The sequence below is a fragment of the Candoia aspera genome, chromosome 2 (assembly GCF_035149785.1).
Source record: "Candoia aspera isolate rCanAsp1 chromosome 2, rCanAsp1.hap2, whole genome shotgun sequence".
Taxonomy (NCBI): Eukaryota; Metazoa; Chordata; class Lepidosauria; order Squamata; family Boidae; genus Candoia; species Candoia aspera.
In genome coordinates, this window is record NC_086154.1 from 113,659,914 (window position 1) to 113,676,307 (window position 16,394).

Here is a 16,394-nt window from a genome sequence, read left to right on the forward strand (position 1 = left end):
TCCGCTGGATAATGGAAAAAGCCAGGGAGTTTCAGAAAAACATCTATTTCTGTTTTGACTATTCTAAAGCCTTTGACTGTGTGGACCATAACAAATTGTGGCAAGTTCTTAGCGGTATGGGGATACCAAGTCATCTTGTCTGCCTCCTGAAGAATCTGTATAACGACCAAGTAGCAACAGTAAGAACAGACCACAGAACAATGGACTGGTTTAAGATTGGGAAAGGAGTACGGCAGGGCTGTATACTCTCACCCTACCTATTCAACTTGTACGCAGAACACGTCATGCGACGTGCTGGGCTTGAGGAATCCAAGGCTGGAGTTAAAATCACTGGAAGAAACATTAACAATCTCAGATATGCCGATGACACCACTTTGATGGCTGAAAGAGGGGAGGAACTGAGGAGCCTTATGATGAAGGTGAAAGAAGAAAGTGCAAAAGCTGGCTTGCAGCTAAACCTGAAAAAAACCAAGATTATGGCAACCAGCTTGATTGATAACTGGCAAATAGAGGGAGAAAACGTAGAGGCAGTGAAAGACTTTGTATTCCTAGGTGCAAAGATTACTGCAGATGCTGACTGCGGTCAGGAAATCAGAAGACTTTTAATCCTTGGGAGAAGAGCAATGACAAATCTCGATAAAATAGTTAAGAGCAGAGACATCACACTGACAACAAAGGTCCACATAGTTAAAGCAGTGGTGTTCCCCGTAGTAACATATGGCTGCGAGAGCTGGACCATAAGGAAGGCTGAGCGAAGGAAGATAGATGCTTTGGAACTGTGGTGTTGGAGGAAAATTCTGAGAGTGCCTTGGACTGCAAGAAGATCAAACCAGTCCATCCTCCAGGAAATAAAGCCAGACTGCTCACTCGAGGGAATGATATTAAAGGCAAAACTGAAATACTTTGGCCACATAATGAGAAGACAGGACACCCTGGAGAAGCTGCTGATGCTAGGGAGAGTGAAAGGCAAAAGGAAGAGGGGCCGACCAAGGGCAAGATGGATGGATGATATTCTAGAGGTGACGGACTTGTCCCTGGGGGAGCTGGGGGTGTTGACGACCGACAGGAAGCTCTGGCGTGGGCTGGTCCATGAAGTCACGAAGAGTCAGAAGCGACTGAACAAATAAACAACAGTGATCCATCTTCTGTGCTTTGACAGCAAGGCCAGCAAAGTTGCTGCTCTCACATGAGGTAGGGGGCAGCAGTTTCTGCTCCTGCTGTGGGAAGAATGAGGAGTAGGGAACAAAATCTTGCCCTTCTTTGCTACCTATCTCTCCCCCCCACCCCAAAAGTACAAGATCCCTCACCACTTCCTAGCATGATGATCTCTGCCTTTACTCCTACACTTTCTGGACAGCATTGTTACCACTCCTGAAGGCAGTATCAGCACCCAGGTAACCATTAGAATAACCACCATTAGAGTTAAGGGAACTTGCTGATCCTGGACATTTCTGTTTTCTCTTGGCGCATCATCCCTAACAGCTGTTCTTAAGAGCCACTTGATATAACACTGACTGAGAATCCCATCCCCCCATCAAAATTTCTGGTGGCTGATGAATAGACCTCACTTTTGTGAGATGTAGTGGTAAATGCTAATGACAGGATTAGACTTGTAACTACAGTGAAAATTTGTAGGAGACCAATATAGCAGGGCCTGTTTGCTAAGCTGTCTAAGCTTTATGTTCTGTTCTTAAAAATATAAGACTACTGCAAGCTGGGAGTGATGATCAGTAGGGATATTTGAAGCTACTTGATAGTATCTGGAATTGGTTATTCTTGGCAATGTTGCTGATTGGTCTGACTCAGTTCTGGTGACACACTTGGCCAAAATCCACTGATTAAAAACATCTCTTAAACTCAGCTTCAAATTATGCGGCTGTGATTCTTTTTTAATGCTGAGCTGAAATAGATGTCATATCCTTGGATGTATGCCCTGCACTGAAGGATTTGGCAATTGCAGTAGGGGCAGATGGGATCTATGATGGTTTAAACTGTGTTGCTTTTAACAGAGGCAGATTTCTTTGGTTTAACCTACTATGTGTTAATCTTGGGTTAATCCTGGGATCGAATCTCCATTGTTGTGTCTGTAAATGTCATGGTATCCCTTCCTCCCTTTTTCTCTCTATTCTGCTTTGCATGTTCCTACAAATCTTATAGGAAATGGATCTGGAATGACGAGACCATTATAGAAGCAATATTTGCCTGCATATCTCCAGCGCCAAAAAAGGTTGACCTGTATGACCTAAGGAGTACAGATTGAACCAGAGGGAGGGAAGAAAAGCAGAAAACAGAAATCAGATTTGTAATCACTGAAAGGCAAATGCACTGTAATAACTGTGAGTTTAATAGTGCAAAAACTACAATAATCTATCTGTACTGGAGATATTCTAAAACTTGTTTTCCTACCTGTAAGAGACAGTTAACTCTCTTATTAGTTAAAATAACGAGGGGAAGTGTTAACCCATGGGATTAGAAGGCGCTTGGTGTGCTTATCTGTACTTTTTAGTGGTGAAATAACAAGGAATGGGTTAAGTACGCACCTCCTTCACTTTCTTCTTAGATTACTTTAATAATCACAAAAAAGAGTCACCTGATGAGAGACCAGAAGAGAAGATCAGAGCCTTCTCTAACTTATTGAGAATTTGCCCTAGCCTTGCCATCAATTGCTCAGAGATCAGAGGATGCACATCTAAGGAATGACACTTTTAACTGTGGGTCTAGCCAGTAATCTACTCTAAAAAAAGTGTGGTGGGACTCTGACTTGCCGCCAACCTTTGTAGAGAACTACTATGGTCTAATAGAATTAGATGTTGGATCAGGCAACCTAGGTTCAAGTACCCACTTGACTGCAGATTCAGTGGGTAACTTTGGGCTAGTCACTCTCTTTGCTTAACGTACCTTGCAGAGTTGTTGCTGCAGAGTTACAATTAGAGGAGACTCCTGTCCATGTCACCTTGAAAAAAAAAGTCTCCTTTGAGTTAAGGTCCATTTCTGGAGACTTCATAGATATTTCCATGTACTTTTCTTGGCAGCATTACAGAACTGGTCTGCCATTACCTTCTTCTGTTTTGTTTTTCAGTTTCCCAGTCTAGCCTATAATTCTGGTACCCCAAGAGATCTCATCAAAAAAGTAGCCAAGCGTGACAAGTTCCTAAGTCCAGACAAGGGACCTTTCCCCACTACCAAATGATAGTGATAGCCAACCATTTTTGAATCAACAGAAATCTATGCCAGCATGAAATTGGCTGCTTTCATTGCCAGTCCTATCTTGCCTCTACTATATCTATTCCAAGTCCCTGTCAAATAGCATTGTTCTCATTATGTGTGTGCAACGTGTGATAGGCAAAGCCCTTGCTTTACTCATCTGCCTTTGCTGCCTTTTATCGTCAGTTGATGGGGAAAGCATCTACCAATCATGATACTTCAGCAGGAATGGGGTAGGTCTGACTTCAGGACCCCGTCAGGCTTCACTAGCCAGTTTTGTATGCCTCCCCCCCCCCAATTCTGTCACTGCATAAGTTAAATAAAGTGTGGGGGGAAATTAGGAATCACAATGGAAGCTAAATCACTAGGCATGAATAATCTTTGGAACTGAAGATTCCAACAGAAATATGGGTATTATTCTTTGAAGTGCTTATGTAGAACTTTGTGTATGTATGTGAATATATATCCTGAATGTTGTTGTTCCTTTTCTTTTAGCTTTCTTTTGCTTTTTCATTGTTCTTTCTGTTGTGTATTTTTATTTTTATTTGAGGTTTTTTTTTTACTCAATCAATAAATGTAAAACTGACCAAAAATACTTGAGGACAGGATCGTAATAGATTACATTTCTATCTGCCTATGCAAATGTTGAAGTTCTCTTATCTTAGAGTAACCCTATATCAGATGTGTTGAGTGAGCCTGTTATCCATTTCCTGAATCCCACAAAACCATATTGGTAACACCTCACTGCAGCAACTTCATTTTGCCTGCATAGAGGCAACCACCCAAGCAGTTTCTCACAATGAACAAGAAACAATAGAACAATAGAAGAAAATATATGTAGCTTAAGAAATTCAAAGTAAACCAAGTAACCCAAAAGACCCGGTAGCCCAAGAAGAAAAAACAGGAGTCATCTACAACCTACAGTGTAAGGACTGTAGCAGCCACTATGTAGGGCAGACGGGCAGAAGACTAGCAGAGCACATCCATGGACACCAACTGGCAGTCAGAAGACATGATGAAAACTCCTTAATCTCACAACACAGGGACAGACTCAACCATACTTTCAACTGGGAAACTGTGAGCATCCTAAAACAAGCCAAATCCAAAAACGCCAGAGAATTCCTGGAAGCTTGGCAGATGTCTATTTTGCCCCCACTTTCACACCAACAGCACAATCACAGGCCCCAGCAACCACACAAACAAGATTAGAGGCACTTTTCACATATTCTTCCTCTAATGTGAGATATGACATCATCTGCCAGCAACGTCCCTCTGGATTCCACGAGGGACAAACAGTCCAAACTTTGCACAAAAGAAATAATGGACACAAGCTTGACATCAGGACTCAAAACAAGAACTAAGTAAGAGCATTTCAATCTCCCAGGACACTCCATTGCAGATCTCAAAGGGACTATTTTGGAAAAATGAGACTTTAACAGGATTATTGAGTAAGAGATTGCTGAACTCACATACATCAAAAGGTTTCAAAGATCTCAAAAGGTCTCTACCACCACAATGGATTTTTAACACATTACAATTGTTAATTAATAAGGCACTTGTAATCTGTCTCACATGTAACTTGCATCTGCGTAACCAATCTGTCTTCCCCTCTTTTCTCTCCCTTCCTGCCTCATCCCAATTTAAATCCTGTATCGATTTTGGCACTCCATGCATCTGGCGAAGTGAGCTGTAGCTCATGAAAGCCTTTTAATAAAATTTGTTAGTCTGAAAAGGTGCTACCAGACTCCTGCAATGGATCAGTAACTTCTTAAGATAAAATGAAGGCAACACATTATTCAAAATTAGGCTGATATCCCAAATTAGTTACGTGATTCTGCATTATCTTCTATTTTATTTCATAACTTTTTCTTTTTTAAATAGTTCCCAGCATAGTTTGCCTTTTTAATGGCTGTGGCATTGAGGTGATGTTTTCAATGAGCTATATGATCTGCAAGGGGTATTAGAAGCCTTTCTTATATGGTATTTTTCCATCTGGAATGGGGAAGTTCAGCATTCCCTATTTTCAACCTTGCATTTTATTGCAATTTTTAAAATAAAGTAGTCTAATCTGAGAGATGTGCCTGTAAGAATAACACAATCCTTTTTGAAGCTTCAGTATGTTAGATTGGGTTGTATTATTTGCCAGTTTTATAGACTTTATGTTCCATTCCCCACCAACTTTTCTAGATTGTGAATGGGTAAGCCCTTAGGTGGCATCTTTAGAAAAATAGAATCTTAGAAGTGTGGAATTGGGACCAATCACAAGGTTCATCTAGTTCAATCCTCTGCAAAGTGCAGGTAAGATGACATCTGCCAGCTGCCTTCATTCACATTCCTAGAAGTTGTAAACTTCTCATTTGAGGTGAGTAATGGTACGCAAACTACTTTTTAAGCGGTCTTCATCTTAACAAATGAGGTATAGGCATAATGCCCAGGCCTCCAGTTCACCTGTGTCTGCTTTCAAGATTTCCACAAGCAGATACTATACACAGGAGAAGTCTACTTTGTCTTTTCTAGAAGAAAGACAAACCCAGTTCATCTGTTACAGGTGACTGCCAGAACTCCAGCTCTGGTCATGAAGTTTCCTATACAATGTGGAGAAGAAAGCAAGAAAGCAGATTTCTTAAGTTTTGCATGCAGTCAGGCAGTCAGGCTTCTGGCTTGAACTGGTCGGGTGACTTCTGCTGCAAATGGTGACTTCTGCCCTCTTCCCAGAATACACCAGGAATATGTAAATTCCTCCCCAGTATATCAGATTCTGGGCCATCAGCTTGAGCAGGTCACGTAACATCCAACTTCATTTTTACTTTTTCCCCATTCTGTTTATCCCTTTATTTCCTGTCTTTTAAACTGAACTATGCTTGAACTAGTTTCTAACATCCCATGATAAGGAAATACAGATATAGATGTTATGGCAGTTGCGGTTTGCATGACGGAATATAGGATTTTAAAATATGCTTAGATGACTTTTAGATTTTAAACATTTTATTACTTTTTAAATGATGCATTTGAATTTGGCACTTCTGATCCCATTTTACTGACTCATTTCCTTCTGCAAAGGGCAGGAAAATATTTGCTACCATTAGTGGCTTTAGATATAATAGTATCAGAATGGTAGGAAGTCCTAGAAAAAAACCTGTAGATACAGCCAGGAACAGCAGAGTTTTAAATTCAGGATTCGTTATATATAACATTTTCCATACACAAATTCCAAGATTCACATATTTAAGCCTGTGAAAATCAAGCAGTGATCTGTTAACTAGCGTAAGAGAAAGTTTTGCTTAACTCATATTTTTGCGTTAAAAAAGAAAAATGCCCAAAACTTCTGCAATAAAATGCACAAACCATCTTGTAGACTAATTCACTTAGTGCTGAAAATGCCAGGCTGCTGACAGAAAAGGAGGTCACCTGCTCATGATCCTGAAGGGCCATTTCCATGTTGCCTTTGCTGTCAAAGAAATGCAGAGATTACTGTATTGATGTCCACAGCTATCAGGCTATCTGTACAGGGATATTGTACATCAGTGGCATGGTTTAGTCACCTGATATGAGCAACTTGTCCCAAATTGATGTTCTCAAAGTGTATTGGGTTAGGTAACTTGATGCCATCCGGATGATTTGGACTGGATTACAACTCCCACAGTCCCAAACAGTATGACTGTGTTCATTGTATAGTGGAAGACAGTGGAAATCAGGCAGGATAGAGTTGGGTGTTCTTTTTAAAAGATGATAATTGCATTAGTAAAAACCAATACAAATTAAAAGAAAGAAAAACGAGTAGAAAGAAAGAGTAAAAAGTGCAAAGGAAAAGAACATAGAAGAAAAATATCGTAAAGAAAAAGAAAAATATATAAAGAAGTGACTTCCAACCTTCATCACAACAAGTATAAACAATTTTAGTAACTTTTCACCTCCTCTTAATTTACAACCAATGATCTCTTCTTTCCATATCCCATCTCTTATCTATAAACTAATCCATAAAGCATTGTCATTTCAGTCCTGGTGTCAGCAAAAGTCCATTAAGAGTTGCCAGAAGTAACAACATATCAATTTTAACCTGGATCAAATAAAACAACTTTATATTCCTTCTTTTTACTTCTAACAACCTTAATCTTTAGTCTATTCAAGTAACGTTGTAGCACTTGATTTCTTTTCATTTTTTTAACCCCTTCTCTCAAGATTCATCCAAGCTTTAATAAACCTCTTTTGTAAATCCAATATAAAAGGATTATCCAGGTTTATTATTTGTAATTCCCTTTGATTTTTAAAGCATCAACTGATTTCTTTTGTATAGCCAATGAAACATCTTTTTCCATGTCATTCTTGTAGCCCGTCATTTGTAGATCCACTTTCAGTTTCAATTGTTTCTCTGACTTGTCAGATAAAACTTGTTCCTCTTCTGCCATTTCTTCCAAAACATTTATGGACACAGTCTATCCATAGAAGCAAACATCGCTATTGACATTGTTGATATTAACTTCTGATTCTATTTTTCAAAAGTATTCTTCAGTATTTGCAATATTATAATATTTTGCATCATTCTGTAGCTGTTAATCAGGTTTATGTATTCTTCTCCTTTAATTAAAACATTTAGTTCCCTCAGTGTCTAATTTTTGAAATTGTTTAGCTCTTTTATGTTCAAAACAAGTTGCTTTTCCAAGGGAAGGATTCTTATAATTAATTCCAAAATCTTATTTCAAATTTATTTGGACCCTTAGTCTGTATAATTTTCTAAAATCAAAGTCTTAATTAGCTTTTTGTTGTTTATTTCAATTTTTTAAAATTCTTAAGTTTGTAGTTAAAATTTTCTTTCATTAAGGACTAAAGGCAGACTCACCTGGAGACTTGTTGATCCAAAGTTTTCTAATAGCTGAAAAGCAGTTAATAAGCAATTTCTGAATGTGATTAGAAAAGGAAGTATGCAAATTCAGTGTCCTTTTAAAAGTGCCAACCATGGTTTGAGCAAGATGGCTATTCCATCATCTCCCAGTGCTCAAAACCTGCCAGAGACTGCTGTCCTGTGGTCTCCTTGTGAGGAGCAACTGTTTGGAGCACTTGTGGGTGATCTTCCATCCTCTCTTTGTCTGGAGAGGTTTGAAGGGCCGGTCTACTCAATGGCTCTTAGTTTTTTGCTATAGTCGTCAGGAGCTGTCTTCAGTCTGCCATTTCTTCCTCCAGAAGTAAAGAGTGTTGGGTGTTCCAGTAAGTGTTATAGGTCTAGCCCAGGGGTGGGAAACCATTCTCCTTGTACATTTTTGGTGGCAGAGGGAGGCAGTGGGTAAAGTAGAGATTTTATGATATGTGAGTGGTTGTGCTAAGATTTTCAGGGTTGTGTGGGGTATTTGTATATGTGCTTTTTTTACATTTGTAAATATATTAGGACTATTCAGTGGTTTATATAGCTTAAAAAAACTATTTCCACTCAGAATGAGCAAGAAACCACACGTTTATTAACTGATGCTTTGCTACAAAATCTTGATATCTGGGAGCCACACAATAGGCCTAGGATCCATGTGTGGCCCATACAGGATGTCCAAACCATTGATTAGCCAATAGCCAACAGGATTGTCTCCCAGGTCAATAAAAGTTAGGGAGCTAATGTAAGGCCAGAGTGCTATTGTCTAAGACTGATCCCTAGATCCTTAATCCTGTGGTAACTATGTCAGTTTGGCAGCAATCATGCACTGTCCCACCCCAAGTAACTCTGCCCAATCCATGCAGCTATCTATCAGCGCTCAGAGTTGACCTGTCAGAATAAATTACAGCCCAGAATAAACAACACCCATAGTGCTCCTGCTTGTCATGTGGGCAAGTCTTCAAGTCTCCCAGCAGGTTAGGGACAAATAGAACCTTACATGACAGCTCTAACAGAACTTATTTCATGGTCCAGGTGCTAGAGCACAGACCTTAAGGACAGCACTGGAGGGTACAAACGGCCTTGCCTTTGAATTCCTTCTCAAGGTTGCTTGAATGAAAGGACATAGTATGTAGCTTTAGTCAAGGGTATCATGATTGTGACTCAGGAAACGTCTTTAGGAAAGGATGGAAGCTGGGCCTATTTAACACTGTTTCTATGCCCCATAAACCAGGAGAACCCAGTTTTAACTACCCTATCTCCCTGTGTTACTCCCAGAACAAGCAAACAATGTGAGCCTTTCCAGCCAGGAGAGATCCATTTCATTGGTTCTGTATGCTGTGAAGAGTGGAAGGTCTCTGCACAGACAGGGTTCATGGGTCCAATTGTGCCATTTACTCCACCAGGATGTCTGGCTCTTTATACTCCAGCACAATGTGGAAGGTCGATCACACAGTGACACCTTCCTCCACAACAAAGGGCAACACCTCATGTCATTTGCCAAAGAATGGACTTCTATGGTAACAGGATGCAGTGACAGGAGTGGTGCTGATCAGACAGGGATCTGAATTCCTTTGGAGGAATGAGATACCTGGTGGGAAGCAGGTAGGGCTCTATTACGGGCTGTTCCCTGCCATTCAAAGTCTGCCCAGATTAACTGTGAATAAGCATAGGTGAGCAGTCTGTGATCTTGGAGAGGAAGCATTCTGTGACTGCATACATTTACCTCCCAGCACATGAGTAATGGACTCTGGAGCTAATAGAGTGCCCCCTATATAGATGGGCTTGTAAGCTACAACAATGGTACAGGGCGATGTGATCATTCATTTGCCAAACATGCAATTACTGATCAGCAGGACTCTGCCTCATGCAGGAGTGAACATCTATAATCACAAGTTCCCTATAGAGCCCCATTTCACCGCAAAAATCAGTCTTTGGTGGTTTGAGTTGCAAAAATGACTGGATTTGTGTCAGTGGCATGAAAGGAAAGAAGGGAAATGGATTGGACATAAGGCAGACAAATTGTATGTCTTAAGTTTATATGAAGAGAAAACAGGGGTTTTTTAAAGTAGTCATATGGAAAAACAGAAACGATAATAGCCCTTCCAAGCCATTTCTCTGTATTCCTTCTAATCTACCTTCTTCATTAGAATTAATGATTCACCCAAGTCTGTAAGCTCAGCAGAGCTGGAGCATTAAACAAGAATGGCTATTATTCTCAGTACATATGGATTGATACATACAGATTCTGAGCATCATCGTGTTCCTTAAGGCCACTGACATGAGGGGTGCTAACTTTCCAAACTCATAAGCAGTCCACAACTCGTGGGGAATGAAGGTTGAAACTAGGGGTTGTTTTAGTTTGATGGGTATATTTGGGGGGACATTGAATGGAAAAAGGTACCAGCATAGTGGGAAGAGCAAAGTCTCTTTCAGAGGGCAGGTGCACTTGTGTGTTTTGCTATTGAGAATTAGAAATAGTGAGATATCTGTGTTAGAAAGATCCACACGTCATGCGCCTGGCTCATCAACCATATTTACCTTTTCATAAAGTGCCTTTGTGTTCCAGCAATTTGCTTCAATTAGACTCATTATCTCAGCCTGAGGCGTCTGGTGATGGCAGCAGCTCCCTTGGGGAGAGGGACAGACACAGCTCTGACTGTGCACCTACTTATCAAACACTGCTGTGGCCCCTGTGCTCATCCTTCATTGCCCTTGACAATGAGGGGTGTCAGCAGGCAGGAAAAGAACAACTTTTGGGCAAACAGCGCTGTTCTGTTTTCCCTTCCTCCTTCCTTTGCATTCAACTTTCCCTTCTAGTCTATAGTCTTGTAGTCTCCATTTCTTGTATAGAGTTGGGGGGGGGGAAAGCATTGTTAGAAGAGGCATTACTAGGTAGAAAGGTCACAGATGAAAACAGCCCGAGAATTGATTTCAGCCATTCACCTCAACAGTAGTTTATTCAAGAGGCAATGTTGAACTCAGAACAATAGCCTCTGGCTACATATTGAGACAGTAGCTGAAATTAAATGAGATCTAACTAATGACCTCTCACACACCTAAAGAGAAAACTGGGGATGACCTTCAGCTGCTTCTGCTTCACTTCTCTTTCCTCAGCCTGCTAGTATTTTCTTCAAGGCAATTTTCTCCAATCTGGTAACCTCAAAATATATTGGGTTACAACTCTCATAGTTCCAGCTGTCATGGGGATTGATTGTGCTTGCTAGAGATAATGGGAATTGTAGGTAGCACATCTGGAAAGTTAGGAAAAGTTTACTTATGGAGTGAGAACCAAGTAGGTAAAGCATATGCAACAAAACTATGGGGAACTGAGCCAGGCTGGAACATTTGGCATATGGACAAGCATAATCTAAACCAACCAACCTACATGATCATCTGATACTTTGGATTGCAGATCCTACTCTGAGCATTTCTGGTATGACTGGGTCACACTTGTGTAACAGCACAATGGCCTCTACAAAACTGTACACTTACTGCATAAGCTCTTCCTCCTGCTTCAAGTATTAAAAACTCTTGGTTGCATTCCTAAAACAGAGTCATTGGAAAGAATTACAGACTCATGCAGAAAAATTATTTGTGTCAAAGTGGTTTGAGGAGCTTGGGTGACAGGTCGATCACTTAACCTTTTCCCTTTCTCATTAGTTTTATGTAGCTTCATGCTGATATTTGCCAATTAGTGAGTTAAATTGGGCTTCCATGAAGCTACACACAATGCAAAGGTCCTTCTCCAGGATCAACCGTGTTTTTCTTTTGCAGAACTTACATCTATCTTTCAAAGAACTGAAACATCCCTACAAGACACTCTTGTTATTCTCAATATAGTTGAGAAACAAGCTGAAAGGAACTCTGCCAAAGTCGGGCAGTACATGTAGGACATGGAATGGAACACAGTCCTTCCTTTCCAAGATAGCTCCATGTATGTGGATGTGATTCACCTTTTCCTTGTTGCTGCAATGCTTCCCTTGCTTCCTGATTCTTTTCTTCCACTGCTGTAAGAGGACTTGTACGTAAGAAGAGATATGATACATCAGACTAAAAGGTCCATTTAGTTCAATGTACCTACTAGATGCATTTGGGGATTCCACAAGTAGAACATTAGCACCCTGGCATTTCCCACTCACGTTCTCCAGCAACTAGTATCGCAAGTCCTACTTCTTCTATTACCGAAAGTCTTACATAGCTAATAGAAGCCTTCCCCTCTATGAAAATGCTATTTCTACCAACATGGGTTTAATAATGGCTGTGATGGATATTGCTGGAACTATCCTATTTACTAGTAACAGAGACAAATTGATTTTTCTAAGACTAGTCAGTGAGTCTATGGCAGGAAAATATTCTATACATCCAGGGCATGAGAATTAGGTAGGATGGGTATAGGAAAAAAGCAAGTGGGAATAATGGGAAGAAAAGTGGGTGATGGAAAGTCTGAGATATTATTTGAAGTCTTGAATTCACACAACACATTCAGCCATGGTTAATTTAGCTATGATTTATGGAATTATCCCAATACCACAGGTTCACACAACACATTGAACTGTAAACTAACTATATGAACTGGTTTTGCCCAACACACAAAGCCACTGAATAGTCTGGTGAGTTGTGGCAACCCAGCTACAGAAACTTCTGTTTTGTTCATTCTGTATTACAGTCAAAGCATTTTAAGGACACATCATAAGGATGGGCATGCTTGAAGTTATTCTGTGACTGTTCATGCTCAGAAGCACCCTTTTTTATGCACAAACCAATTTTAAAACTACAAACAATACTGAGAGAGAGAGATAGTGGGGAACTGCTGCATGACTAAAGCAGATCATCTCTGTACTTGTTCTTTAAAGATGTCTGGGTCAGAATGTTTCAATGCCCCTGGAAATGCCAGAGGAATTCTTCCATGCTTATTCTGGGGAGTACAGAATCTTGGGCTTTGGAAGAGACATTGCATAATCGTAGAGGGTGACCATTACCTGTCTGTTGCAATGGTTCTAATTTAAATCTGTTGCATAGCTTTCCTCTGAAGGTTAATACTTCTGATGAATGTGGCCAGTGCAGGACATCTGTTCCTGTCCATGTTAGTAAATGTAGTGTAGCCCAATCCCTAGGTAACACGAGCTGTGATGTGCATCAGGAGGAACTGTCCAGGGTGCCAAGACACGTAACTCCATTTATTGGGTTTCTGATCCCCAGAACATTGGTACTGACATCACAGACACAGAGGCAGCCCTCAGCAAAAGTCAATTTACAGAATCACTCTGGACAGAGTCATCCTGGGAACAAAAAGAGCAAGTGTTTCCACAGCACAGATGCAATGGCACAGCCACAAAGATGGTCAAGGAAGAACATCTTCACACCCGAGTGAGCATTACTACTGCTGCATACTTGAGCTCAGCAGGCAGCACTTTTGGTACTACACTGCCACCTACCACAAAACAATTTGTGAGTTGCCTGAAAACCCAGGGTGGGCAGCTCACAGCAAAATGGCCAAGTTTTGCCTACTTATTTTCAGGCTGTTTTGGATTGTGGTTGTGGCTAAGTGTATGATGAGAGCATTTTGCTGCCCAGAGTCCTCTGGCTCTCATTTCTACCCTCCAGCCAAAAGGGACATCACAGCATTACTAGATGGCTTCCAGCAGCCACCCAGATGGTCTGGAGGACAAGTTATGCCCCCAACTCTCCAAACGATCACCACCCCTCTTGTAGGCCATACCTTCTTCAAGAAGCATGGCCATTATTACTAAGGTATTACTACTCTAGAGGCAAAAAATTTTTCAAGGAGGAATCTGGAAAGCTTGTGCTCAAACAGCCAAAAATCCTGCAATTACTAAACTTGGAAATAAAATATTTAGCTATACTGAGTATTTAGCTATACTGAACAATTATATAACTTTGCATGTCTTGCTGTTGACTTGGTTTTGGGAGCTTTTTGGCAGAATTTTCCATCAGGACATAGCATGTTAGGGAATAGGCAATAGCTCTGAATATATACTCCCTTATGACTGATTAAAAAAAAATTGCACAGCCCCTTCTGCTCCATTTGTTTGTTTTATCTTTTAGCAAATACTGCTGACATGTTTTCAGCTTGTTCTTTATAAAAGCAAGGGCCAGAAAGGTTCCTGATATTCTCAGTTTGATCAACACTAATCAATGTGCAATCTGTAAACTCTAGACTTTCAGACCTCCTAGCCATAGTAGAGATTCTCTTTCCATCCAAAATCCACTTAATGTCGTCTCCAACCTTTAGCCTGTAACTCTCCCAGACCCATAACTGGGCTATCACTGACTTGTTCTTTTCTGCTCACTTACAGTGGAGTTCACCCATGGAATACTATGAATGCAGACAAGCAGGAGGACATGAGTATCACCAGGATGTGCCCACCTATCTCAGAGAGAACTAGACCAGGCACCGAGCTATCAGTTCAGACAACCAGACATTGGTCAGTTTCCAGTCACATGTCCCACTCAGTGTCTCCTGGGATTTCAGCTGCCATCCTTGTTCTGCAGTATGGCTGTCTAATGGGAAAAGAACCACTGGGTCCCATCTGCTGGAGGCAATGGGGTGAACTGCTTCAGAAGCTGCTCTCTGCCACCATGTCAGGGAATTCATAGCAAGGAGGTTGTTCATTCACAGCCAGATTGTCACTGGTGCTGCAGCCAGTCCTCTCCAGATACTGTGTGCTCGTGTGTACAGTTGCTTGACTGAAGCTCAGACCATTGAGGTAGTGGCCAACAAGTTTGTGCTTCTCACAGGTGCTGCTCCTCCCGTTACGGGCACTGGGGGTGTGGCTGTATGTGTGTTTGTACTCTTCTTCTATGTCCCGGCCAAGTTTCCAGCGTGTCCATTTCTTTGTGAGTTCCGACTGGACCTATAGGAAGGACACACCAGCAAAAAGTTGGCTTTGCTGCCCTTTTGATACCATTATTTGTAGCATCCTGCTTTTCTTGTACACCCCTACACCTCTGTTTGCAGCATATGACAGAGTATGGAAATGGAAAAGGAAAAAAAGGATACTGGATCTTGCAAATGGAAAACTGGCTTTAAATCATTTGATGTGGAAGACAGCTACAACTACAGCTAGCATTTTAAATCCATATAGTATGTTAGATTTACCTAAATACATTGATGTTTGTTCTTTTGGCAAAAAGTGGAGTCGAGGTGGACCTTTTTTGCAAACCTTTGCGAAACTGATATGAAATATTAGAATCCAGTGGGGGTGAAGAGATATGGAGGAAAGTAACAGGCAAAGAAAAATGTACGCCTCACTTTCCTGCTGCAGTTTTGTTGGACCAAGCTGTCTTTTCAATGCTGAATTTCATCATAAAAAGCAGCTAGCTGCAATAGAAGAGAGTGCAGGAAGAGTAAATGTATTTCATGCTGTAGTAATCCAGCTATATTTCCATCAAAAACTGCACAGTAGTGAGGTTCTGACTACTAAAATCCAGTTCTGTGGTATAGCCACACATGGATATGTGAAGTGAAAGCTACAGTGATGGCTGCCCTTTTAATGGCTTCTTGATGGGTGGACCACTGACACTACTTCAAAAGGACATTGTACTTAGCTCCACCACCATTCAAATGATTGCAGCTTGAAATTCTGGACCTCTCATACTTTAGCCACAAGGGGAAAAGCCTGTGTCCCATATTTCTCTGTCCCTGTTTAGTTTAAGACTCACCTCTTTGTTCACAAAGCAGTAGAGAATGGCCACCAGCATTCCCTAGTGATATAGAAGGCTAGTTATCAACATTGTAATAATAATTTCCAATCATTAAATTATATAGAAGATATGGCTCTTACTGTAGTTTTTTGGAAGAGCCCGCGCATTAGTACAGTTCATATGTCTCACCTGAAAAGAGCCAAGAAAGAGGTCAAAGAACAGCTTGACATAGCGCAGTGTGCCCTGGGCTTGCTCATCAATGACAAAAGCAAAAACCATCTCATGGATGCCCAGCAAGGGAATAAGAGTCAGGGTTGACTTCGCCAGCCTAAATGAACAGCAGGTGATTAGGCCACGTCACAAGAAAAAGCACTTACTCGGATTTGTAGGGAAGAGAAGCATAATCCCTTGGGGTGCGGGGCTAGCCCTACACTCAGTCTTATTGAAGTGCACCAGGAACTGCACTCCAGAAACTAGGCAGGTCCAAAACAAAAACTGACATGGTATGAATTCAGTACAGTTACTATGATTGCTTCCCATGCATTTAAGAGTTTCCTCATTTTGTTATATTGAACATTTTTACATGCAAGTTTACACTCAGTGTAAATTTTTATGGGGAGTCACATCAAAAGCTGGCAGGGACTACACTAGCCTTGAAGTACTGATG

General features: G+C 40.9%; 1 protein-coding gene across 2 annotated transcripts in view; it reads right to left on the reverse strand.

Moving 5' to 3' along the window:
• Nucleotides 1-12,554: 12,554 nt before the first annotated feature.
• GCGR (glucagon receptor) overlaps nt 12,555-16,394 on the reverse strand; it is a 39,735-nt gene continuing 35,895 nt past the window's right edge. For both annotated transcript variants that reach the window (XM_063293300.1, XM_063293301.1), the window contains exons 12-14: nt 15,917-16,055; nt 15,746-15,787; nt 12,555-14,937 (exon numbers count right to left, since the gene is read on the reverse strand). In XM_063293300.1, coding sequence (XP_063149370.1) covers nt 14,641-14,937; nt 15,746-15,787; nt 15,917-16,055 — 478 coding nt within the window. In that variant the 3' untranslated portion in view covers nt 12,555-14,640. The remainder of the gene's footprint in view (nt 14,938-15,745; nt 15,788-15,916; nt 16,056-16,394) is intronic.